At 32.8% G+C, this 27,513-nt stretch overlaps 3 protein-coding genes across 3 annotated transcripts; 1 reads left to right on the top strand and 2 right to left on the bottom strand.

Annotated features, from left to right (window-relative positions):
- Positions 1-3,772: 3,772 nt before the first annotated feature.
- On the bottom strand, positions 3,773-5,876 carry LOC7469596 (uncharacterized). Its single transcript, XM_024605102.2, has one exon. The coding sequence runs from the start codon at positions 5,479-5,481 to the stop codon at positions 4,078-4,080; it is 1,404 nt and encodes a 467-aa protein (XP_024460870.1). The 5' UTR covers positions 5,482-5,876; the 3' UTR covers positions 3,773-4,077.
- Positions 5,877-9,327: 3,451 nt separating this feature from the next.
- LOC7469597 (calcium-dependent protein kinase 24) lies at positions 9,328-13,165 on the top strand. Its single transcript, XM_002309778.4, has 8 exons — positions 9,328-10,895; positions 11,218-11,341; positions 11,432-11,575; positions 11,725-11,877; positions 11,963-12,078; positions 12,175-12,342; positions 12,452-12,685; positions 12,802-13,165. The coding sequence occupies exons 1-8, from the start codon at positions 10,374-10,376 to the stop codon at positions 12,943-12,945; spliced, it is 1,605 nt and encodes a 534-aa protein (XP_002309814.2). The 5' UTR covers positions 9,328-10,373; the 3' UTR covers positions 12,946-13,165.
- A 633-nt stretch (positions 13,166-13,798) lies between these two features.
- Positions 13,799-21,579, bottom strand: LOC7491767 (probable E3 ubiquitin-protein ligase ARI7). Its single transcript, XM_002310407.4, has 15 exons — positions 21,160-21,579; positions 19,446-19,570; positions 19,117-19,222; positions 18,920-19,010; positions 17,877-18,049; positions 17,213-17,317; positions 17,028-17,116; positions 16,718-16,825; positions 16,541-16,631; positions 16,331-16,420; positions 15,946-15,993; positions 15,744-15,815; positions 15,512-15,611; positions 15,138-15,264; positions 13,799-14,430 (listed from the first exon to the last, which is right to left on the bottom strand). Exons 1-15 carry the CDS (start codon positions 21,361-21,363, stop codon positions 14,250-14,252), a joined length of 1,710 nt encoding a protein of 569 aa, XP_002310443.1. The 5' UTR covers positions 21,364-21,579; the 3' UTR covers positions 13,799-14,249.
- Positions 21,580-27,513: the final 5,934 nt, after the last annotated feature.

Genomic DNA, 27,513 nt, shown 5'->3' with positions numbered 1-27,513 from the left:
TAAATAATATGTATTTTCCAACCTAAGTAGAATTATTATTGTTGTTTTTAGCGGATCCATGATTTAATTTTTTTATCATCTATTTATCATGATTTTCAAGAAAATAATAATGTTTTATATATTACTATAGAGGGTTTAAATATTATAGAAGATCATAAAAATATATTGTTTAGAACACTTTGGTTTAGGGATAGAGTAAACTTAATTTTGACATGAAAAATATATTTCAAAAATATATTTATTATCAAATAGAAAAGAAAGAAGAGGCATAATTATTAAATTTGATTGGCTTTAATGGTAAATTTGATCAAATACCAATTTAGACTTGAATTTGTAAATTAAGTGTGTTTAAACAACTTTATGGCCATGATCTCCGGAACTCTGCTTCCATTGACTTTGACTTTGACCTGTCTTTATCTATATGAACATGCTAAGCAATGTTGCTGGTTACATGTTTGTCCAAAATTTATATATTTTTTATTTAAAATTATTTTATATATATATATATATATATATATATATATATATATATTTCTGGATTGTCTTGATTGATGTGTTAATATTAAATATAATTTTTTTAAAAATAAAAAAATATATTATTATGGTAACAGATGATCATAAGAAAGGGTCAACTCTCGAGAATTAATTGTTTGGGCTGGCCAAAATCTAGATTTGTTCCAAGAAAACAGAGGAGACAGCAGCAAAGAAACAAACGAAGAGTGATAGTTTTCAAACTCGATCGGATTATGGACATGTGTCATTCAGTTATTGGGTACATCCATAAGTAACTTAGCCAGCCATTGCTAAGAAACTTCTCGTCCTTATCATTGAATATGTTCTCATTTCTTATCATTTATGTAATATTGGACGAACTATATTTTCTTCATTGCTATTAATTTTATATATATATATATATATATATATATATATATATAGACACACACACCCTAGCACAGTAACAAATTTTTGGTAAAGCAGCACAAAGAAAAAATATATATTTAAGTCGAGCCTGTTGCAATTGACATAAATATTTTTTGAAAATATTTTTTTATTTTTAAAAAAAGTTAATTTATACAAAAGATAAAAACAATTATAGATGAATAAGAAAAAAAATTTAAATTTAAATATATAACTAAAAAAATAATTGTCATTTAAAATAAACTCTCCATACAAAATAAAAAAAGAAGCGGTAATAATTTAAATATAAATTAAAGAAAAAAACCATAAAAAATCATTAATTAGAAAAAAATAAAGGTCAGTTGAACCAAGCAAGCTTGCCTGGCCTATTTTATCGGGGCACAAGCCCCACGTGATTGGGCCCTTAATTATTATTTTCTTGCAAGTGGAGCGGATGACATGTTATCTACCTCAAATTGTTTTTTTTTAAAATCAGAGGACTCGTTGTCTGTTGAGACAAACAACGCGTCGTCCAATTTTCCCAGATTTCAGCCATTATGGTTGCAAAAAAATCATGGCTTAGGTTTTTTTCACCCAGAAACTTGTTTTTTAACCTATTTTTTACCCAAAACACCTATAAAATAATATAAGAATCATGATAAACCTATCTATGATCTAAAAAAACCAAAAAACTAAAATCAACCTGAAACTCAAAGTCAACATGAACTCATATTTGTTATTTCACGAATTTTTAAGGTAAAAAAACACTTAATATGAACTTTTTTTTTATCAAATGAAATCGTTCGACACAAATATTAATTTGTTTTGGCTTAAATTAATGTCAACGACATTTTTTTTCTTTCTATCGCTAAAATCCATCGACCTTTCTATTTCTCCTCTCTCAATTAGAGATTAAGAAATAACAAAAATAAATTTTTGTACCAAAATTAAATTGAAAAAATATTGAGGTACTAAAATTGTATACTTTTTAAAGTTTAAAGATCAAAGTGCATCTTTTGCAAAACTTATAACACATCATCCACATTTGATGTCTTTTTTTCATTTCGGTCTTTCAATTCTACATTTTATAAGAAATCAAAATCAAAAAATTCAAGAATCAAATTAAAAAAAATAAAAAATTTTACACAAATTACTCACAATAATACGTGAGAAGATGAATAATCTTGCACGAAGAAAAACTCATAACTTTTAGAGTTATACTTAATTTTTGGCAGTAAGACAATTTGATCAAACTTAGATTTAGAATTGAGAAACTTTTGATCTCATCCACCTTCACATGATGTTAATATCTTTTTTAGAAAAATTATTATTTTTGTTTTTTTTTGTTTTTATTTATTTAAAGAGAATATTGTTTCCTATTTTATTTTTTATTTAGTAATTATTAATATTTTCTAGTTTTTTTATATAAATAATTGTAATATTTTTTTTTTCAAATAAAGACTTGAATAAATAAAAATTGAATATTTTAAATATTTTTTTTATAATTATAATGTTCGTAATAAATCTCATTATCCTGCATCCTCGTCCACATCACATATTCTAATTAAAAACAGATTAGAAGATTACCATGGTCTGTGTTTTGCCATAATCCAAATTTGTTCATACAAAAGAAATGGTAAAGAAAATTGAGGAGGTAAGATAAATGTTAAGAAAAAGCATTGGGCTTTTTAATTATTAAGACCAAATAATTGGGCTTAACGCGGCCCAACCTATTAAGGCCAAAGCATTGGGCTTAACGCATCCAGCATGAAGGTCTGCTACGGCCTTGATGAAACTATTAACATTTGATAAATAAAAAAAAAAAATCATGTAAATCATACATTACAATTTACAACTACCGCATGGATCATGGAAATTTTATATAACTTGATGAGATGACAAAACAAGAATATAGGATGATATTTCTATTTTTATTCAGTATGTAATAATAATTTTTGAACAAATTTTTTCATGAAGATTTTTAAATTAATGATTTATTGTTTGAGTCCTTGAAAATTAATAAAATACTTGAATAATTTCTTATTTAAGACTGTAGTAATGATTATTTTTTTGAATAATTTCTCAATCAATAAAATACTTAAAAATTAATATTTTACAAATCTCTAAAATTGCTAAATACTGTTTAATATCTAAAATATTTTTCTTCATTATTTTCAATTATTCTTGAAATAATAAAAAAAATATTAAGTTTTTTTCATATTGATATACAACCTTTCAATTGATATATGCTTCTATGCTTCCTTTCATTGATGAAATAAGTCGTCATAATATGTATTTCATCAACCATCTCAAGGCATGAAATTACTCAATTATACATTAAAAATCTAAATTTTCAATTGATCTAAATAGTTTAAACATAGTTAAAATAATATCATTTTATTCTTTTTTATTTTTAAAAAAACTCTTGGTTTTAACCTAATTGAGTTAAAATTATATTTGACTGGGTTATATAAATTATTAAAATCTTAATCAAGTAAATTAAGTTTTACTGAATTAATATTTTAACTGATTCAACTAAAAATCTAAATCTAGTTTGAATTAAAATAGTGAATTTTTTAGATAAAGTATAACAAATACCCTTAGACTAAAAAAGTGGGAATATCACAATCATACATCTTGTTTCTTTCGAACTGGATCAAAATACATGACTCCTCGATCTTGTTTGTATGAACAAGAACCTTGTCTTCATTAATGGATTGCAACTTACAGAAATACAAACGTAACTTGCATATATGCACTCATATTTAATTTCATGTCAGGTTTGTCGATAAAAATGCGAGAAAACAAACTTCTCCTGCTAAAGGCTGGCAAAAGGAAGAGGTTAGATACAGAAAACATCGCCCCCAGCATTGACAAATGTACGTAGAACCACAAGACTACTGTGAATTTTCTCTGTTTCAAGGCCAAGAATGAATACATGCAAGCTTTCATGGGAATTCTTATGACCTCATACCTCGAGCAACAAAGAGAGGATCCAGTTAGTATTTGTCTATTTCTATGCATGCAATGTTACCTTGCAAAAACGAAGTATAAATGATCATGCCGTATGTTTCTGTGACAGGACATGACATGACATGACCAGCAAAACTATGGAACACATGTTCTGTCATGTGAGCTCGCGGTACCCAGTTTCAACAGAAAAACACCATGCTTTGATTCCTAGAGAGAGTCATCTAGTGAGAAAACACCTTCATTGAATTCTGAATCAACTCCCTCATGTCCATCGAACTCATCGAGGCCCAATAGTATCTCAATTGGAAGTTTCCTATTTGATGCAAAATCATCTTGCGAGAGATTTGTATTCCCAGAATCCACTTTTGGGGTAGGAATTCTTCCATCTTTGACAGACTTCTTCAGCCTTGATGGCATGGAGTTCATCTTCTTGGTACTGCTATTATTGTCCCTTCTTTGTTTCTTCTCCATAATATTTGATGCTGCCGAACCTGAGCTGAAGACAAGTCTTCTCCTACACACCATTTTTGAGTCCACTCTACTGTCATGGAATTTCATTTCAACAGATTTGGAAGAGATCCTCTGAGGAGAAATCGATAGCTTGTCCTTACGAGGAGACATGGCAAAACATTTCCAATCTTCCTCAGAATTCCAATCCAGTTTCTTATCAAATGGCCAGAAAAGAGGACCGTCTGTATTGAAATCTTTCAAAACTTCAGCTTCTGAAGAACTATTCTCCAGGGATAAATCACGGTGCAAATGTCCGTCCTGGAATTTGCCAGGAGTAGAAACATTAGAACTAGATGAGAAAGCCTCAGAACTCCAACTTCTCCAGCAGGATGGACTAGGAAAACTAGACCTTAAAATGTCCGACTCCAACTCCGTATCCGAAGTCCACTTGGAATCATCACCATCAAGACTTAGTAAAGAGACTGAAAAACTCATCCCGTCCAAATCCGACGTGCGAGAAGAACAAGAAGGAGAATCAAAGGTGGTGCTGCTAGGAGGCGCAGCTGAGTCGTCAGAGCTTGTTAAGTTCCCACAGCAGTGCTCAAAATTTGAGCTGGAACTCTCAGAACTACTCACGGAGAACTCTATTTTCCTCCTACATGATTTCGATACCAAACTAAGTCGCTTTTCTTCCTTCAAATCCTCCTGCAAAATCATTTCAAAGTCCGGCTCAGTTCTCTCCGAAGATGCATCCTCCTGATCAGGATTCAGTTCTCTAGACTTGTCAGAGATAGAACTTGCTTTATCTAAATGGACATTAGAGTTTGCCAATGTTGATAGCCATGAGATCATCCATTCATCAACAGAAACATGTAATGAAGAAGACAATCTATACTCTTCAAAAAAATATGCAGGAGATGAACTATCTGAAGTCAACCACATACACTGATCATCAGAGCATCTTTCCTTACCGAACTGCTCATCAAGATCAATCTCCTCCTCTTCCACTAACTCTATAACTTCTGCAGTCTTCTTTCTTGCCTTACAGATAGGACCCATCTTTCCAGTTTTCGATACAATCGATTTCCTTTCAATTCCAGGGCCTGATTTTGTCCTAGGAGATTCAGGTTCACTACTCTGATCAAAGCTAGTTTTCTTCATCTTTGAAAACAAAGACTTTACCCTCTTCACAGTACCATCAAAAGAGCTACTTCTTGCAGTAGCCTTCAATGTCCTAGTCTGCAACAATGATCACTGTTACATCACGTAAAGAACAAAGAAATACTCCAAAGCAGTTGAATAACCAAAGTAGAGCTCATCAAGGACGGCGACAAGGAAATTCCCAAACATATTAACCAAAAAACATACATTAAAACCAAAATAAATAAACAAAAGAAGGGCCAAGATGAAACTAAAAAAAGAGAACGAGAAGAGGATTATGTGGTATGGATAGTGACATTAATTATACAGCATAGGAATGAACAATCATCCAAGTTGTTTGATATACCAGGTCAAGAGTTCAAGAATCTAAGATTGATGTTCAAAGATGACAAGTCAAGACTGACTTAGCTACGCAACAACATAGTAACAGCATTAGGTTTAGATTATTTCAAAGAGAAGATTTCCTCCTTCATAACATCACTGTTTTTTTTAAAAGAGGTTTATATATATATGAATCAATCATCACTGTTTTTTTTTTATTTAAAAAAAGAGGTTTTGAATTAATATATCAATAAAAAGAAACCTTGAATTAAACAAAACAAGGGTTTTGAATAAAAAAAAATTAAGTTTTAATTCATAAAAGAAAAAAGAAAAAAGCTTTATATATTAACACATATTCAAGGTATGTAGTGCATCTTTTACTAAAAAAAAAAAAAAACAATACCTTTGGACTCATATCGATGCAGTGTGGTCTGGAACTGAGATAAGAAATTGTAAAAATAATTCTTGAAGGCCAAAAGACAGAAATGAGAAACCCTAGCTAGCTAGGGCTAGGAATTTGCAGCTGCAGAGAATTTTTTGGTTTGTTTATTTTATATGTATAATAATGGAAGTAATATGTAGTAAGGGGGCAATATTAAGTAATTATATGTTACCAAAATAATTAATATTTGACGGGATGTATCCTTTTGTGTTATAGCTTAACTCTTGCGGTTACTTTAATTAATTTAATTACTAATGAGGTAGTGGCAAGCTGAGAGCATGATGCTAAATGGAAAGCTAATAATAATAAAATATTATTTTATTTTTTCTGTGTTTATTTCATTTCTTGAACTTGAAGTGCTAAACAATATGCAACAAAATGCTATCTTATCATTTTTTTAAAATAAAAATATTATCCATGTATATCTTTCAAAAATGCTAAAATATTATTCATTATAATAATGTTTTTTTTCATTATATTTTTTTTATTTTGATTTTTTTTAAATCTATTTTTTTATAAGATTATCCTGATCTCATAGCCTGTATCATGAGCTTGACGAGTTCACCATGGTTGACTCGGGTTATTTTTTTGTCATTTTTTTATTGATTTTTTTTTCAATTTCATCCTTTAACATTTAGTTGATTGAGAATCGTCCGGGTTGTTTTTAGACCTGTCAAGTCAACCGAGCAATATCGAGTTGTTAAAATAGTTGTGTATCAAATATATTAAAATACAATTAACTTTTCTAAAAGGCTTTTTGCTAATGAAGTGCACATAGACAAAAAGAAGAAAAGTTGTGTTTACACTATTCAAAAAACTATATTACCAATTTGACTATTCTAAATAGCTTCTCTCATTGAAGATGCTCTAAATGTTAGGTACATAAATTAGATCAGATATTTCTAATCACCTTTTCTTTTTAATTTTGGAGTAACACTTAGTTTGTAACAAGTATCAACTAGATCAAAGTTATTAAACCTATCCGGTTCAAGACCTAGGTCACAGGTTTAGCAAATTGACCCAGTTTAACTTGAGTCAAAATCTAAATGACATTGTTTTAATTTTTTTTCTTTTTAAAAAATTAAATTGATGTCGAAAAAAAAATCAAAGTTAAATTGGATTTTGACGTAGTTATAAGCTGATCCATCTAATCACTTAAGTTTAACCAAGTTAACTTTTACATAGTTTTTTTAAAACAAAGTACGAGTCAAGTTTCAAGTTGACCTACCAAATCAAACAGGGTTTAATAACATTGAAGTCGATGCTCCAATTAGTCATTCATTATGGCTTATTTTTATGCCAATAATTTAGTGAGGTATTGTTGTTCTTTATTCAGAATTTTTAAAAATATACTATTTTTAATTACAGGTCTTTTTGTAAAATAGGTTTTATTAGGAGCATTGAAGGAAAATATAGGAATTAATATTTTGACTAGATACTTATTTTGAGACAACAAAAAATATAGAATTCAATAAGCTTTCTCTGGGAGGGATGGAGTGTTTTACAGGTCTTTTTATAAAGGGAATATTCTCAAACTAGTTTTTTAGGAATGAACATTTCAAATAATAATTAAATAATTTATAAAATTTACTTCTCGATTTTTATATAGATATTGAAACAAAGTTTTAGAGTAGGCTATGCATGGAAATCTGCAAGATAAGGGCTGTTTGGAAATCCTTTAGGTTTTTTTCTTAAATCCCATGCCCCTAATTATCTGCTTGAGTAATTGTAAGATTTTTACTCGTGCCAAAATTTAATGTTAAATTCTTGAAAGAAAAATAAAATTACAGGGTTGTTTTAGTGATTTAACGGGTTATTTTTTATTATGATTTAGTTAATAATTAAATTAGGAATTCAATAAAATCTGAAAAATATAATTTTCTTATGATTCGATGGGTATTCTGGTTTAATGAAATAAATATTAATTAAAATATATATATGAAATCACCCATTAAATGATTTAATGATATACAGTATTTGGAGGATATATGCTTGAAAACTCTAGGCCCAATAAGCTTGCATTTTGAATTAAACCATGCCTAACCCAGAACTTTTAGACCCAACCGAATTATACCACTACGGCCCATGCTTCCCTCTAATCTTTTCTTGCAAAATTTGTTTGATTTCCATTAGTTTATTCTGCGTAGAATATTTTATAAATTAAAAAAAACTTTATACGCAAAAATTTTTCTTATAAAATATGATATAAAATATTTTTTAATTGTGACGATGGAGGAGGTGAAAGTGATGGTAATAAAATAATGACGATGAGATGTAGGTGGTGGTGATGAGATGACGGTAATGGTGATGAGGTAATCATGTTGGTAGTGAAAAAAAAAGCGGTGGTGATGTCAATGACAATTGAAATAGTTAGATGATATTGTAAGTAGATTACTATTCATAAAATATTTTACAGAACTTTATGAATTGAAAAATTTCTAGGAAATGAACTAAGTTTGAAGATTGACTATAAAATATTTTACATTGATCTGTTTTTTCTGTAAAATATTTTCCTGAAAAAAATACAAGAAAATCTAGAAAATATTTTTCTATAATATATTTTACGCAGAACAAATAAACCCTTGGTGTATAATTATTAAATTTGCTAGCTTAGCAGGTTAATTCAGTTACTTGGCAACTCAAAGTTTAATCCGAGGTGGATTTATTTCAAACCATTTCAAATATGGAGCTTATTAAATCCAAGTGACTTGGTATGTTAATTTACCATTCAGTTTATATGATGAAACCCAATTAAATTCTGATTTTTTATATATAAAAAAAACTAAAACAACATTAATTTAAATAAAATAATTAACTTGAACCCACCCAATTAATCACCTATAGTAATCGGGATGCTAAACTGAGTGGACTACGGTGATGTGATTTTCCAATCCAAGATGGAACAAAACCTAGATGCAACCCTAAGTGAAGCAAACATCATTGAATATGATTGATGCATGAACATGGAATAAAATGGTTTTATCACAGAGCAAATAGAATCCCTCGTGACCCACTTGCATGGACATTCAATGAATTTCTTGATAAATTACTTACATATTTTAACACTACGTGAATCTGAAACCCCCCCACTAGCCAGATATGTCACATCCCCTCCCTAATTGTCTGCCTTTGCTTGACATTCTCTACCAGCAACTATGTACATTGAACCTCCTTTCCCATCTTTCTCTTATAAACGTACACCCCCTCCCTCCGTCCTCTCTCATTTCCAAATCACTCCAAAGAAAATGGTGGTGGAAAGTCTTACAGAGGAGGTGTGCCTCTCTTTTGCAATCTTTCTCTTTTTGTGTCTGTATCTTTTCTTGGTAGTTTTGGAGTCTTCATGGAGCAATTGTGCAGCATCTTGGCTGCCTCAAGACTGTTTCTTAATTTCCACCTCCACTCACAAAAAGTATGGCATCAGTTAGTGATTGATTCTACTATGTAGTAGCCAAAGAACTAGCAAGAAAAGGGAATGGAATGGAAGATCTCTGAATCTCTCTCTCTGTCTGTCCCTCAGGACTGGTTTCTCTTTATGATCATATAACTATTCTGTAGGCATAAGTTGAGCAGATGGCAAGAGTATGAATATGTATGTAACAATTTGCATATCATATGTACAATTTTTATGTAATTTTCTATGCTAGCTTGTAATTGAACTTGGCTATTCTAATGCTTGTGTTCCAAGGAGAGAACTTCTTTGAATTAGAGACTTTTTCATGGTGATTGTGAACTCTCTTGCTCATTGGTTTCATCATCTTTTCATTGTGTGGCCATGAATGGAGGAAGTTTCTGCTTACGGAGCATATTCCAGTAGACCTTCATCAAGGTGAACTGTAAAGGAGATAAGACATCGAACATTAGCCATTAGTCAAAGAAAACAGCACGTAGAAGGCACTAAAAGAACCCTAGGAAAATGGAGGAATAAGCCAAGTAATGATTAGCCAAAATAACTAATTTTTATCTTCAACTTTTGCCATATTTAGTCCCTTCCTCCCCCATTCCTGCTCTTTTGTTAGGGATTCCATTTCTCTATCCAAGACTCTTTCTCTCTTCCTCCTCTGATAGCTAGGATGTTGTTAACGTAACAAACGTAAAAGAAAGGAGAGAAAAACCCTAACAAGGTGATTCCATGGGAAGCTGTGTTTCCACACCTGCAAATCTAGGTCAAATCATTTCCAAGAGATCATCACACAATGTCCGTAAACCTCTACCCTCACCGGATCAGAACGATTCGGTGGTACAAACGCCAAGAGCTCTTCAGATAGCATCAGTGATCAAGGAGCCTACAGGTCACAACATTCATGAAAAATACACATTTGGAAAAGAATTAGGAAGGGGTGAATTTGGGATCACGTACCACTGTTTTGATATCAAAACAGGTGAAAAATATGCATGCAAGACCATATCTAAATCCAAACTGAAGTCAGAAATTGATGTGGAGGATGTTAGAAGAGAGGTGGAGATCATGAGGCATTTGCCTAAACATCCTAATATTGTGAGCTTCAGGGAGGCATACGAGGATAGAGATGCTGTCCATCTTGTTATGGAACTTTGTGAGGGAGGTGAGCTTTTTGATAGGATTATTTCTAAGGGGCATTACTCCGAGCGTGCCGCAGCAATGGTTACCAAGACCATTTTGGAGATTGTCAAGGTATAGTTATTATATGGATTCGGAATTATGTATTATGGAAATGATAAACATGATTCCTGATTTCAAGGTTAATGTTTCTTCCTTGTCTAATTAAATTGGTTGAAGGCCTTAATGTTTCATACATTCCATATATAATTTTAGATGTTGCGGATCATTTAAAAATTATCATGATCATGATTCTAAAGTGCTTCAAATATTGAGATATAAATCGAAATCGAACGTTTTGAATTCAAGATACTTTGGAATAAACAGCTATGTTCTTGCGAGATTTGGAATTTTCCCCCAAAGAAAGTAATCATTTCTATGTTGGTACTCCTTGCAGGTATGCCATGATCATGGAGTGATACACCGGGACCTAAAGCCAGAAAATTTCTTATTTGCAGATGCAAGTGAAAGTTCCCAGTTAAAAGCAATCGATTTTGGCCTCTCCATATTCTTTGAACCAGGTACATCTTCCACATTGTCTGTTCTTGCCACCATTACATTACTGTATGGTACTTTTCCAACTTTTGAATTGCGAAATCTGTCTGCCGCAGGTCAGCGTTTCAGAGAAATTGTTGGAAGTCCATATTACATGGCTCCAGAGATTTTGAGAAGAAACTATGGACCAGAAGTTGATGTGTGGAGCACAGGTGTTATCCTTTATATCTTGCTTTGTGGAGTCCCTCCATTTTGGGCAGGTAAACTTCATCATCATCATCAAAATGCAACCCTTGTATTTCTGTCGAAATGACTGAAACCGTGTCCCTTGAGTTCATGTAAGAAGTTTGCAACTTTCCTTCTCTTAGAATGAATTTTTAGTGTTGAATTTCGGTTATGACTTGTACAGAAACTGAGGAAGGGATTGCGCACGCCATTGTCCGTGGTGAAATAGATTTCGCAAGGGATCCTTGGCCTAAAGTTTCAGAAGAAGGAAAAGACATAGTGAAGAAGATGCTTGATCAAAATCCTTACAACCGATTAACAGTTGAAGAAGTTCTTGGTTAGTAGCCTTTACATCATAAAAAATTGGAGTAAATTGCTTGAAATACAAACTAAGTAGTCTTCTTCTTTCATGTCATATGAAGAAAACCCATGGATACAAAATGCAAGTGATGTCCCTAATATCTCTCTTGGAGAAAATGTGAGAACAAAGATTAAGCAATTTTCCTTGATGAATAGGTTTAAGAAGAAAGCTCTCAGGGTAAGTTTTTGCCTTATTCATTAAATGCCTCAAGGGAGCGATCATCTCTTCTAATATCGAGCTCCTCGTTGATCTTTGTACCGATCCTTCTTTCAGGTGGTAGCAGACAGCTTACCGGACGAGCAAGTAGATAAAATCAAACAAATGTTCCATATGATGGACACGGACCACAATGGAGACTTATCATTTCAAGAACTGAAAGACGGCTTGAACAAGTTCGGACACTCCGTTCCTGATCCTGATGTGAAGCTATTAATGGATGCTGTGAGTTATCACTCTGCTTCTGCTTGTGTTTTCTCTTTCAATCGATGTTTTTTAAGGATTATGACATTCGAAAACAACTTTCCTTTTGTTCAATTCCTGTCTTATGAAGGCGGATGCTGATGGAAATGGCTCGTTAAGCTGCGAAGAGTTCGTGGCGGTGTCTGTTCACCTGAAAAGAATTAGCAGTGATAAGCATCTCACTCAAGCATTTAGATTCTTCGACAAGGACCAAAACGGATTTATAGAGTTTGACGAACTGAGAGAAGCCATGTCAAATGATGATCTAGGTCCAAACAATGAGCAAGTGATCAAAGACATCATATTTGATGTTGATCTAGATAAGGTACTTCACGAGTCCTTACATTTCTTTGAATGTCCTGTATGAGCTAGCTAGTGTAACAATCTTTTCTTTATTAGATTAACAATGGTTTTGTCCCTTTTTTTTCTTTCTTTTTTCAGGATGGTCGAATCAGTTACAATGAATTTAAGGCAATGATGAAAAGTGGCTTGGATTGGAAAATGGGTTCTCGTCAATATTCAAGAGCAATGATGAAAGCACTTAGCATTAACCTACTAAAAAATGAATCCAAGCAATTGAAATAGATTCTCATGATGTACGTTAAACATGAGCAGAAAATGTTTATATTGTTTCCTGAGAAACAATCAAAACTTGAGTGAAAAATGAATATGAATCATGCCATCGAAACAAATTCTTGTGAGGTACCCTAAACAACATGAGCTGAAAATGTTTGTAGTTTCCTCAGGAAACAGTGAAAATCTGAGGAGAAATGAGTGTGAATCTTGCATAATCAGTATGCTATAATTGTTTGGCTGGTATATACATTAGCTGTCTTCCCCTTCTTTTTCTTGAGGGCACTAGATTTTTTCTTCTTCATACGATTGCAAACAAGTCAAATAAGGGTTTTCTACCTTCCAAATTTTATGGATATCATTGATGAAAATGGATTACAAATGATCAAAAACCTGAGACGCAAGTTGCTCCTGGTAAGACCAATGGCTGAAATAAACCAACGGAAGTGCCAAACAAGATGCAGACCTGAAGAAACATTCGGCTAGCTTAAATGTTTAGGGCAGATTTTTGTTTTCCTTGATCGTCTAAAAGCATCTGTAAAGCCTGTCAATCTCCAAACGGATCACCATGTAACAGTTCCTGATCTTACAGTGACCCATGAAATTGTAGCCAATTAAGATCCACAAAAGCAAGCAAATACGCACTAAATACCTCACAAACAGCCGAACTGCCTGTCACTTGTCTACAAGTAGCCATGCTTTCGAAATTCATGGCTGCCGGATAGACATGATCACTATAAAACAATGAAATATAGGTGAACTTCGTTTCTTGGATTTTATTCATTGCTGAATTCGGTTCATATTTGCACAGAATCAGAGGGTTGCTAATAACTGAAATAGAACTAGGCGCTAGCAAGAACCCAAATTGTTCAACAACATCAATTTGGAAGTTAAACCAACGCAAAATACCACTGAAGCTTCAGTTTTTCTGTTTCACAGATGAGTTAATTTGCATTCACAGATGAAGAACATTTCCTATACATATATAATTATCAGCAACAAAAGCAAGTTGCAGGGTCGATATGCTAATAGACAAAGATAGATAACTATATACAGTACACCAAACATGGCGCTTGACTCAAAACCACACAAGGATTCCAATCAGAAGCTTTTTGTAATTCTTCCAATCCTCTGGAAAGGATGAGCCATCAAACCATAAATGGAAAGAATCCACCGCAATTCCCATTCTTTTAACTTGCTTGGAGAGTACTTATTCCAAGAAGGTTCCAATGTCCACAGACATGTGTTTAGAAAGTTTAAATGGCAGTGGCAGAATACCCAGCATGTGGAAGCAGCTTGGAACTGGAACTGGAATATTAATCATCTCCATTTTTGCTGGAACCACCAGTTTTACCACCCTTTCCCTTGCCACCTTTCCCTTTGCTGACACTGGCATTTTTTGAGCTCGTGGTCTTGCTACAAGCACCATGAGAGTCCACATCTGCTAGGCCATTCTCTAATGCTCTGACCAGGTTCTCGAAATAATTTTTCGTCACACTGATGCAAGGTGTACAAAGAGAGGCTTTAATGCTAGTAGTATAATTGCAGCTATACCTGAATGCTTAAACAAATATATAATTCAACAATTTTTTTTTAAAAAGGAGATAAATCTTTACTGTGCATAATGACATTTAACAAAACTATTGGCCAGGAGGCAAAATAAAGCACTAGTGCTGCTGCCTACTTAGGCGATGGAACTCATTATACATGGACGCTCACTTAGTTTAAAATCATCTTACTTTCTCAAGCTATTTCAGATGCATACAAGAACTACTCTCCTAATTACACATCCCCAAATCCGTGGATAAAAAAGGCACATTAAGTTGCCAATGGCAACCTGCAGCACTGGAAACAATTTCACGGATTAAATGTATATTTTATTGCACAAAAAGTAGTTAGATGTTATAGAATTTTTGGACAAAAAAGTCCATATATCAGTTACGCATGTACACATGGAAATTCTAAAAGTGAAGTCTAAACAACTGTCAACTATCCCCTTCCGTAAGCCTTCTAGCCATGCAGTTGATGTTTTGTGGCTAGAACAGCTTAAGCATAACCAAGGCATAAGCAGCAAAGTTTATCTTCTCACAAAAAGGATAGAGAATGTTCCATGGGGCAAAACAATTTACCTCTAAACGGGCTAAACCTATATCCTTTGCACCACAGATATAAATTACATGTTAACAAATAATTTGCTACAATACCTGGTCAGCCCAGCTAACTTTGTCCGGAACTCATCAAATTCTTTTGATGGGCCATCGGCAGCAAGAAACTGTTGTAATTCCTTCTCTGCACATTGATGAAGCCTTTCCAAACCAGACTCAGCCTCACCTGCACAGAATGACAAGATTATTCTATTAACAATGGTGCCCATAAAGAACCAACAGATAAACCCAATGCAGTTCTTTCTCTCATTTTTTTTATCCTCGCTTGGTTTGAATAATCACAAACTCAAGTTGGACACACAAAACACACACCCCACCCCACCTCTCTTATGGGAAGGGGTGCATGCTGTTAGGCAAGCAAGTCGCAACCAGTCTCATATACTCACTCAGTAAATAATTTATCATATGCATACCTTGCAAGTACTCAAAAAACTGTCTCTTGGCATGCTCATGCTCATGTAGATAAAACCCATACGCATAGGTCCATTTCAGAACTCGCCTGCATTCAACTATCTACAAGTACAGAAAGACAAAATATAATATAGGTTTATTTAATCCCCTTTATTCCAATAACACCCCCCCCTAAAAAAAAACAAAAAAAAAACCTCCTCCCACAACAAAAGCAAAACTCCAATGACAACTCACCTGAAGCCAGGCTTCTGCTATGAACTTCAGCTGAGACTCGGGCGTGCAATGGATGTCACTAAGCTTCTCAAGCTGGAAAATTCAAGAAATCATGAAAGTTATAGGAACTCTGATATCTTTCAGCGGGTAGCTAAAAGATTCAGAACATTTGACAATACAAAATGCGCACAAGTATAAGAAATAGTATGAACAAGATACGTACATGTACAGTCTGCATTTGATGTAAATCTACAAGAGCTTTTTGCCTTGACTGCCACATAAACACAGAACAATTAACTCAGTGCAGGCAAAGGACATCCAAAACTTGCAAGGCAACCGAAAAAATTAACAAATTTAACTTTAAAGAAATCCGAAACATTCGAACAAAAAAAATTAACGAAGTGCAGTGCAGCCAAATAAGCATTTAAAAGCACCAACAGAAAGTAGGGAAATTAACACAATCAGCCATAAAGAAAGCAAATTACCAGTTACAACACCAGAAACCTATCATAGAAATGAGCAGAAACTTTAACATGGGAAAATAACTACATAATAAATAAGCTGTAACTTGACATAAATAGCAATAAGTTAGCAAAACTTTAGCATACCAACTGATTGCTTGCCCATCGTTCATAATAATGGGTGTATCTCTCCAAAGAATTTTTTGCCATTTCTCGCCTCCTCTCTGACTCATCATACTACAAGCAATAATATGAATTTCAGATACATAAGAGAAACAGCTATCTTACCACTATTTCAAAGAATTACCACAGTACATTAGGTAGATCTAATATAACTGACGATATTAGCACACTTACTGCTCCCTCTTGCTTGGCTGCCTCATATCTGTTACAAGCATAGAAACCACCTGTCCTCTCACCATGATCTGACCATGCACCAAGGCACAGCCTGCATTTACCCATTGAGGTAAGACAAAACTTCATCCAGAGGATAATCAATTTTCAAAAGTTTCTGCAACAAAATTCAGAACTTACCAACAAAATTCAAATTTGCAAGGTGGGGTGCATGTTATGTGCATGCACCCTTGGTTTTTTTCAATCGGTCGCTTGCATTTTGGACAAGGTTTGGAATTAGCAAGTATCCTGAGTGTAATCAAATATAAAATCAGCATAAAGCAGCACCTGTTATTAATGTAGCCATTATTTATACATCATCTTCTTACAGCTCTGCACGTGTGTGTGTGTGTGTTGACATTTATTGCCGTTATCAATAAAGGGAGCAAATAAGTATCTATCATGGCATAATCACAATATATAGTTTTTGACGCATATATAAATTTTCTACCAATTCATGTTTTCAGACTCAGCGCTGTTCTTCAAAATCCACTTTGTCACCGTTCCACAGTCCACTGGACGATGAGCTTCCTCTGCACACTGCAATTATCCAATGGCAATTACCAATAACTACACGACAGTTAATTTCTACAGAATCTAATACGGTGACACTATCAACATGAAGAGTATGCTCACATTCCAGCAAAAGCTATGTGAGCATAGGCAGGAAACATCAAAACTTCCACTACCAGCAGCAAAATCAATCGCATACTCGCATCCTGGAGCAGGACACCACTTGGTCTGAAAGTAAACAAAAAGATAGAGAAAAGGATAGGGGGTTAGAATAATTTTTTTTCTAGATCACAGAAGATTTTATTAATGAAAAGAAGAAACATGCAGAAACAGTTGGGAGAATATGCTGTCCTCCAAACCAAGAAATGGGTAGCGAAACTATGATAATAAAGCATCCCAATCTTGCTGAAAGCCAGCTACAGGAACACCTCTAAAAGAGCCTGAAGCATGACTATATAATGAAGTAAGAAACACTATTCTGTCCCACATCAACTGTGCAGACATAAACTGATCCTTGGAAATCCTAGGATCCCTCTCTAGCCAAATACACCAAACAATTGCACAGACCGCACAGCACCATAAAGGTGGTCAGAATAATAGGCAACTCATGAACGGGGAATGGGGGGCAGAATGAATTGAACAGTAATGTATTGTAATTTTCACCAAATTTGAGTCCTGATATTTGGTGGAAGAAGGGATGACCCAACTCACAGTAAGTGAAAACTTCAAACAGAGAATTATAACAAATACAGAAACAAGATATCGAGGTTCCATATCATGGGCACACCTTTCTGTTGTCTTCAATATAGGACCTAAGGAGGTACCGAGAGTATTTCTCCTTATCTCCACCAGGTGCTAACAAATTGATCATGTCTTGACCAACAGCAGCTCGACAAGATGGATCAGGGCATCTTAGCATCAAACATCCAGGACCATCATTAATGGTTGTGCTAATGTAACCTGCCACAGTGAGCAAAAGATAGCAAAAAATCAATAGGGAATAATTGGAAGGCAAGGAAAAAGCAAAAACTAATCAAAATAGCAATGAAATGTTCAAGTTTATCAATTGCACACATGTTCCAGCAGACAGAGTAATAAACAAGATATGTGCAAAACTTGCTGCAATCAAAGCAAGTTCTTTTCTTACAAAGTAATAACATATTGAAGGGGAAACAGAAGGACAAGAATTGCAGACAGATATACATCGTACAAAGTACATGATAATAGACAACAAATCCAAACATAACAAGACCAAAGTATTTACATTGTTCTTCAATGGGAAAACAGAGGGCAACATGGAGAAATGAACCCTTCAATTTTGTGTCGGGATTATTTTTATAAGATGAAAAGAAAGAACTGGAGGAGATTGGAGGGTTTTCATAACCCATGCCTCTAGATTGTAAAATATTCCATTATTGCAAAACTGGAGTGTTAACAAGAGAGAAATTGAGTTTATAATTTTACAACTCTTCTTTTTCCAATTATAATCAATCAACCATCTCCACTCTTTAGGCTTTTGAAATTGAACTTCCATAGACATCCTATCATTTAACAGGGTGAAAGAACATTAAATTCCTCAACAAATTTAATTAAGGGGAGGATCACTATTTCCCACCTTTACTTACCCTACCCCTACCCCTTCTTCCTCTACTTCTTTCAAAATTTAGTGTTAAATCCAGCAAAACTTCAAAGCATGTACTGTTGGAACAAAGCATAAGAAAGGAGTCCATGCAAAAAGCTTTGAAAATCACAGGTGAAGTTGATCCATAACGGAAATTTAAATCTCAGCATGAAGCTTCACCATCCCCAAAAAAAAGGAAAGAAATTTACCTGACCAGCATGTATTACAGAAAGGATGGCCACAAGCAGCAGAAATAATCTTATCACATGGAATGGATTCAAAACAAATTCCACAAGTAAGCTGGCCATAAAAGCAACCAGTGTAAGTAGCAGACACACAAACAGTGGCAACAACAAAGCTGTAGAAATCAATTCAACACACAAATTCATATAGCTAGAGCACTTACTTCTCGAGCATTAGAAAACTGAACTACTTGCTTGTCTAGCAAGCCAACAGATTTCCGGACAGCATCTTCATCAGCAAACCATGCATCATGCACTTTGCTAACACTCCTGCAATGCTGAATTTCATAAGGACACCACGATAAAAGAAGCGTTTCTACGGTGCAGCATTTTCATATGATGATGCAATATGCAGAAGTTTCCATAATTATTTTCCACAGGTAATTCACTGGTTACTTGTAAACAATAGTTCACATGTGCTGTGAAGCAATTGTCTACACCCTTACAAACTAACCATAAAAACAGACAAACGAGAAAAGGTCTGCTAACTTACCAATTGTAATGTCGGAGTAAGATACTTGCCGCAACTCTTGTTATGGAAAGGACAGTAGACACTCTTGTTACGTCATCTTCTTGACGATTAAGTATATCTTCTTCCTTCAAGACTGTATAACTTTGCTGAAACAGAAAACACATTCAAAATATTAGAAGCGAGTAAATAAAGAAATAAAGAAAAATCAAAACCAAGAGCTGTTAGAAACAAGCAACAATTTTAACTTTCAAACTTTAGGGATTGATATTCCAAAACCCCTAAAGAATATTTTTTTTTCTGGTTCAACAGATTTAGATACACAGTGTTTTACAGTTCAGTTGCCAAGAAAATTGTGTAAATCAAGGAAATTAAATCAATGGTAACAGAATTAATTTGCAAAGATCAAGCTTTTTAAAAGTGCCAAGACTTTTAAGTCTAGAACTGCTGTTAACATACACAAGTTTGGATCCTAATGAAGCCATTCATAGCAGTTTCGAAACATGGAATAGAAGCAACTGAACCCTCTAGGATATCAGGATATCACGAACAACACAAAATACTTAAGGGAAGTCTCTAGAAACCCTTACCAAAAACAACCATACTGAAATGGACAGGCTACCATCTCCAATACCTAAAAAGCATAGTCCCTCATTACATTATGAAAAATAAAGCCTGGCTAGTTAAATCAATATCCTTGGTAACTCTCTATGGTTAAGCTAAGTTGGTCGGTGAAAAAAAAAACATTAAAAAATGGAAGCATAACTACAAGATCAAGACATGTGTAACATTATAGAAATTAATTTAAAACCATATTCATTTCACACAAATTTGGGGGAAAGGAAAACAATAACCAAATTATCTGTTTCTGTAGTGAGGAAAAGCAATAAAAGAAGAGAACAAAAGTAGGAGAAAATGAAACACAAAGAGAAACATCCCAGCGCGTAATACAACACTTAGAATCAGTTAAGCTCATTCATTTACGATTCCAAAACCAAATTGTTACATAGACCAAATCACAACTTTCTTCCCATTTTTAAATTAGCCAGAAAACAGATGCACATCTAAAGATGGCCTCCTACACCTAAATCAATATTAGTAAAGTAGGAAATTGCAACCAAACCAAATACCACAACGTGGCTTAAGCAGACTGAGTTCACTATTCATACTTAATCACATTTCACTGGTTCATTTTCCGCATCTCTTCCGTGAAATTTAAGCAAAAAGATGCCTCAAATCTATTCATTTCTCAAGTCCTAAATACTAGCTTTGGCTAGGTGCAAGTTTCTCCTATTATAACCCAAAATCATGAAGCGAAATTATTTATCAAATATTCATATTATCCTCATAATAATCAAAACTCAGCTAATTTAACAAACTAAATTCTGTATCCTCTCATCAACCAACCAATTTTTCAATCACGCCGCGCATGCACATCCCTTCATTCACTCATTTCCTATATTTCCCTCAAATTTCCTCTTCAATCAAACAGACCCTGAGCAAAGCAACATGACAACACAACCCAAGCTATCCTCAACTGCAGCATCCCTCCACTATCACAACCTAAATACCCAGAGTCCCTAAAAAAATAACTAATCCAGTATTTATTTCTTGATCCCACAAAATTATCCTACCTAAACCTACACATCATCTTAAGTACTATAAAGCAATTAACTTCAGCACTAAAAACCCACACACTTTATCTCTAAAATCACCAAAATCAAAATTCAAAGATTGCCTGAAAGCGGAAGGACAAGTCATCCGTATCGTCTACAGCTTCAGCCATGAAATCATAGTCAGGACCGTCATCATCATCATCAACATCATCATTATCATAATAATCACCATCACTGTAATCATCATCTTCTATCTCACCACTAAAGAAACCATCATCAACTGATTCGACATCGTTCGCGTCCATCATATCATCCTCCGAATCCATCCCTGCAGACCCCAAAAAGTCTTGGGATTTTGAGGGATCAGAGAAGAGAAACGGAGAGGATTAAATCTGATAAATTAATAAAATAAATTTGTTCTATTAAATTAGGAAATTAAATTATGGAGAGAAGAAGAGAAGAAGAAGACGTGGAGTAATAAGTAGGTATGAATGTGGATTATGGAGTTAGGTGACTTCTGGAAGCAAAAGTGGCGTGATTGTCATAAATGGGAAATAAAATTTGCATTGATGAATAGTATTGTTTTTCATAGCTGTTAAAGCACCATTTACGGCGGGTCAAAATAAGTAAACTGAGGTTATGCCATAAAAATAAAAATCAAAATCAAAACAATCTTATTTTGAAATAAAATAAAAAAAATCAACAAGATTTAATCTAAATTAACTCGAATTGCTAATCAACCTAGTTTTTTATTCAACCGACGACGAAACACGATCCAAGTAGCTAGTTTCTCTCTAGTTTAGCTGTGTGAGAAGTGTTTCCTGAGTATAGGGAGCACCATAGCACTGGTTAGAATTCATCAAAGCTGGTCATGTTGATTACATTACAAGGGTAACTTACTTTGACTTTGCATCATGAGTAGAATCCAAAATGGCCACGGAAGAGCCTTTCTTTGGCTTTGAAAAAATCAAAGGGGCACCAAACCTCCATTACTATTGAAATGGAAAATTGATACAGAATTTGGCATCCATATTCTACCTCCTAGAATATATGTTTGATATCATAATGTTTTTTAAAAATATCTTTAAATATTTTTTATTATTAAAATCAGATCATCAAAAAGCATCAATTCAATATTTTTTTAATATGAAATGCAATTTTACTGATTAAGATTAGTGATATACTTGTATTTAAGAATATTTATTAGATTTATATAATACAATTTAAGTTTTTTTGAGCAAAAATTCGATTGAGATCTTGTTAATCTGTTTTTTTTGTTATACTAATTTGGATTTGGTAAATATTCATTTAAAATTCATTATCTTTATTCTCATGTAATTAATGAAGGTGGACTCGAGTTTTAATTATCACCCACGCTCAAAATATTCTATATTAAGAAAATACTAAATAAATTATGCAAAATGAGAGGAAATTAAAAAACATATAAATAAAGCAAATTAAAATGTTAATTTTATTTTTTGGTGAGCAAACTAACATGAGGGCTTGGATAATCTATTTCACATAACATTTTTGTCATTACTAGAAAGAAAAGAGTTAGACAATATTTTTATATTTTCTTTACACAATATTGATTACTTAATTGTCTTTGAAAAACAAAAAATAATTCAGGTCAATGAACTTTTTAGTCTTAGAATTAATTTTAAAACAAGTTACTTCATTATACTTGGAAATTGAAAAACAAAATATCTTTGACTCGGGGTTCTTTTGTTATTTCAATGTAATAATTTGGTAATTATTGAGTGTCATTGAAGGCAATAGGATAATTTAGTAAATAAAAATAATAAAAATATGTGAACATTGTCTGCTGCTTTCAGACGACATATGTGGCGTTATTCGACGACCAAAACCATGATTCCAAGGTAGTCAACAAAGCATCTCGGTATCCCCTCTAAGAATAAGTGGTGCGCGTAGCCCAATGGTGGCTTAGGTGGTACGTGTGATCTTTTGTTTTTTTTTTTTTCTTTTTCTCCTACTCGATTTTCATGTTGGCTTTAAAAAAATCAAATCAGCCCCTAAAGTTTTCTATACTTGAGATTTCATTCATATTCTCTTTGTTACATATTTATTAATTGAATTAAATTTGTTGATTTTATCCTTTAGCATTTAATTTGGCATGTGTTGAGCTATCTAATTTAGTCCGAGTCTATAATTTAACGGATTACGGGTTTAAGAGATTTTTTAAGTTTTTTTTTTTCAATTTCATTTACCAATATTTTGTTATTTTTTATGAGATTTTTTGTGGTTTTGAAAGCAATAAGGGTTAACTCGGATTTTTTTTTCTACATTTGTTGAATCTAGCTTATCTAAAAGAAATTTTATTTTTTGATTAAATTAAATTAATTGCGTGAAAGTAAGCATGAGATACTCGATTCATGGTATTTTATTTTTGTTTGCCTTTTGGATCACTGTGTTTTTAGCATGTGCAATCTCTTTTAGTTACTAACTTGTTAGATTTTTTTTTATTTCTTTTAAAACATTGATGTTACATGAATATTTATTTTTACACTCATAAAAAAAATAATCTAACTCACAGCGTAGCGTGAGTTATTTATCTAATCATTCATAGGATAGGCTTTCGAATCCGTAAAAATATTAATTGATTTTCATCATAAAAATTTGTTAATTTGTTAATTTTTAAACCCCAAAAAATGCATAAATAATTTAAAATACACTCCTAAACTAAATTCAACGAGGCCATCATTGTGTATGCTTATCCACAAAGATTTTATTCTTATTGCATGGCCAAAGCCAAAGCCAAAGCCAAAACACCAATGAACACGTTCACCAAGAAGTAGTATATCAATGGTGATCACAATTCACAACATTACAGATTTACATGGAAAGGAATGGTTTTCTCGACGGCATATAATCGGAGAGAAGTATGATTTCCCAGGTTCTCAGCTTCTTCTGCTTAAAAGAGTTTAGTTCTTTGGACAGATGCAAATGTTTCTGCAAGAAGACCAGAAAATGATGAACAAAACAAGATGAGATCGATATAGAGGAAAATCTTGTTAATAGCGGTTCAAAATTTACGAGAGAGTTAGAAAATTCATCAATCCTGTGATAATTACGATAAAAATTCTTTATTTACTAGGGAATATACATACATTTGTTAAAATAAATAAATAAATTTACAATTTAACTAAAGGTTTTTTTGTAGCAAAGTCCAAAGCCCAGTGGGTTTTGAACTCTGTATCAATTGTTCATCAGCTAGCAATCAGAGATGGCTATCAATGAAGCATATTTCTACAGCCTGATGGGCCTTGAATCAATATCGTTGGTGGGGAGAAGAGGTTGATGATGAAGCATCCATGGTGCATTTGGGGAAAATGGAAGGTGAGAGGTTATATTTCCCTCTTTCATGGATGAATTACTCAAGTTTTAATACTTTCCAGTAGAAAAACCTTCTGACATAAATAAATAAGCAATTAAACTACTGTTTCATGGTGATTTTTTTTTTTTTTTAAGAAATGAGTGTATAAATAAATCGATCATGTGTTAGATTATATATCTAGTAGTTAGTATTGCGACTTTAAAACTTACACACACATGCATTATGTTTGGATTCTCTGAATTGAGTTCAATTAAAATATTTTAACGAAATTTTGTGTTTGAATCCTTTTTTATGTGTTAAGAATTGAATTTAAAATGAAATTCAGTATTTAAAAATACAACAAAAATAAATCAAATACCAACCCCTTTGATTTATAATCTCAAAAGGAAGAAATTTATAATAATTTTTTCAAAATACCCTTTTAGCCCTCTGTTTTTCTAAGACTTCTGAAGAAATAAAATGAAGGTAATGTAAGAAACAAAATGAATTGAGTTTTATCTCTTATAAATATGTGAATTCAACTTATTTATTTATTAAATTTAAATCAAACATTATAATTAAATTCAATTACAATAAAAAAAACTGATTTCAAATAATCCGTTAAAGAGATTTTCATCTCCAATATCAACATTGAAGTTTAAGCTTATTGTTCAGTTGATTAAAAAAAACAAGTTGATTAAAAGATAGATATTTGATAATTACTTTAAAAATCATGGTTTTGAAAGCTCGTACACTTAAAATCTTAGTTTTAGATGCAAATTTGAAACACAACTCCATACTGGATCTAAAATGCAATAATGCATCATCCAAATTCATCAACCCCAATGTAGATGTGTTCTAAAAGTTTAAAAAAAAAAAAAACACTTAGAACTTGAACCTTCAAGCCAGGTGAGTTCTTTTTTTTTTTTTTTAGTTTAACGTGGGTGTTCGGATCAGTTTGTGCGTACCTCGACTAATCCCACGGGCCCTGAAGTTAACGACCATGTAAACCTCCAGTGACCATCATATGAGTAACCACAGGGCTCGAACCTGAGACCATAAAGAAAACAAACCTTTTCGTCCCAAACTCTTATCATTGGGCCACCACCTAGATGGTTAAGCCAAGTGAGTTCTTATTTCCCCACCACGTGAATAACCTATGTTCACGATAATTGATGTTTTGTTGCAGAGCAATGAATTTAGAACAACAACATGTGTGATATTGTCTTGTTCATAACCTTTAGCTACAGGCACGAAGGCACATATGTCACATAAGGTGAATTAAACTCATGAAGGCAAACACCACGATCTTGCGCGACAAGATGAGTGAATGTATGGAAGAAGACAATTCTGCAGGCATGTCGTGTCTTCGATATCGGAAAACCTAAAATTAGCAATCTATTTATTGATTCTCAATTTAGTTTCTAAACAAAATATATCTACAATTAGGTCCCTTATCGAACATCAATGTTCATGGAGGGACTGAATTCTAAGATATCTAAAACTTCGAGAATCAAAGCAAAACATTTTCTTTCCGAGACCCCATCGACAAGCATCCTGCATTTTATGCAGTCTGGTCTCTAGATAGCAAGAGACGAAGATGCCTTGTTCTAGGAGAGGAGTAAAGTGGTCAAGCAGTTTATTCTTCTTGTCACCTTGTCTTCAACTTGTTTGGTAATTAAATACAGTGTTTCATAAAAATTAAAAATTTAATTTTATATTTTTTAATATATTTTTAAATAAAACATATTTTTAAAAACAATCATTGAAATTATGGACTGAAAATGTCAAATTCAGACAAAAAAGAATGTTACCTACTAAAACTATATGCTATATAATCTCAAAATAATAGAGGTGGAAGACAAGTGTCATACTGTTTGAGGGTGATATCTCACCTTCCAATCACTGTTTTTTTTTTTTCTTCAAAATACTCCATAAGAAGGCAGGGGTCTATGATTGATGATTTTCAGTTTGATTTAATTTTTATAAAAAAATAATTAAATTAAATATTTTTTATAAAAAAACTCGAAACCAGTTCAAATTGACCGGTTTTGGTTTAGTTCGGTTTTTCAAGATAAAAACTGGTTTGGCTCAGTTTTTTCCGATTTGGCTCGGTTTTTCGATTTGACTCGATTTTTTTCCAGTTTGGCTTGGGTTTTTTTCTGTTTGGGTTCGGTTCGGTTTATTTTTTTCAGTTTCAAGCTTATAAAACCGAAACCGAACCGGTCGGTTATTTAAAAATTTTAATATATTTTTTTTTATGGTTTGTTTTTTCGGTTATTTTTTTTTGTTTTTTAGATTTAATCAGTTTTTTAATTTTTTTTTCATCCCTAAATGAATCTCGTGGTCCATGTTCTTTTATTTTTTTTGGCAAGAGAAATTGGGAAACGTGCCTAGTCATTGCTAGATTGAGCATTCAACTCTTGCCACGATTATAGTTTATGTGGTTGATTGACTGTGATAGGCATAGATTATGATGATTCATGAGATTGTATTCTCTGCATTTACTGTTTTTTTTTAATGTCAATATTGGGACCTTTTCATATGGTTACAACTTACAATAATCAACTCAACTTTGCTAAGGTTTAAGACATACTCTAAATCATCAAAATCGTGCATTTCACGGGCCTTGAAACTTGAAAGCATAATCTTTCTTTCATTACAAAGCAACAAGAGCCGCGAATTTATACTTGTCTTGAGAAAGAAAAGCAAACTCGAGCTAATAGCGCGTGGTAGGCACATTTGATTATAAAAGCCTTTATTAAATTCCACTTGTTTGTATTTATGTTTAGAAATAACTTTTTAAAAAAATTGAAAATTTTTTATTTTATTTATTTTAAATTAAATTTTTTTATATTTTTAGATTATTTTCATGTGCTGATGTCAAAAATAATTTTTTAAAAATAAAAAAAATATTATTTCGATGTATTTATGAATGAAAAGCAAATTGATTTAAAATTAACTAAATTGATTTTCGGACTTTATTTCTTTATAATTTTTTAGTTAGATTTTTTATTAAAAAATATCAACTTGTTTCAATTTAGATTTTAGATTTTAAAAATAAAAAAACCAAGTGAAATCAAACTAAACCAAAAAATTCATTATAAATTAAAGGTTAGTTAAATCAAAACATGTGAAAAAT

This window comes from Populus trichocarpa, chromosome 7 (assembly GCF_000002775.5).
Source record: "Populus trichocarpa isolate Nisqually-1 chromosome 7, P.trichocarpa_v4.1, whole genome shotgun sequence".
Classification (NCBI taxonomy): domain Eukaryota; kingdom Viridiplantae; phylum Streptophyta; class Magnoliopsida; order Malpighiales; family Salicaceae; genus Populus; species Populus trichocarpa.
Note: the sequence above shows the minus strand (reverse complement) of the source record. Positions and strands in the feature narration are given on the sequence as shown.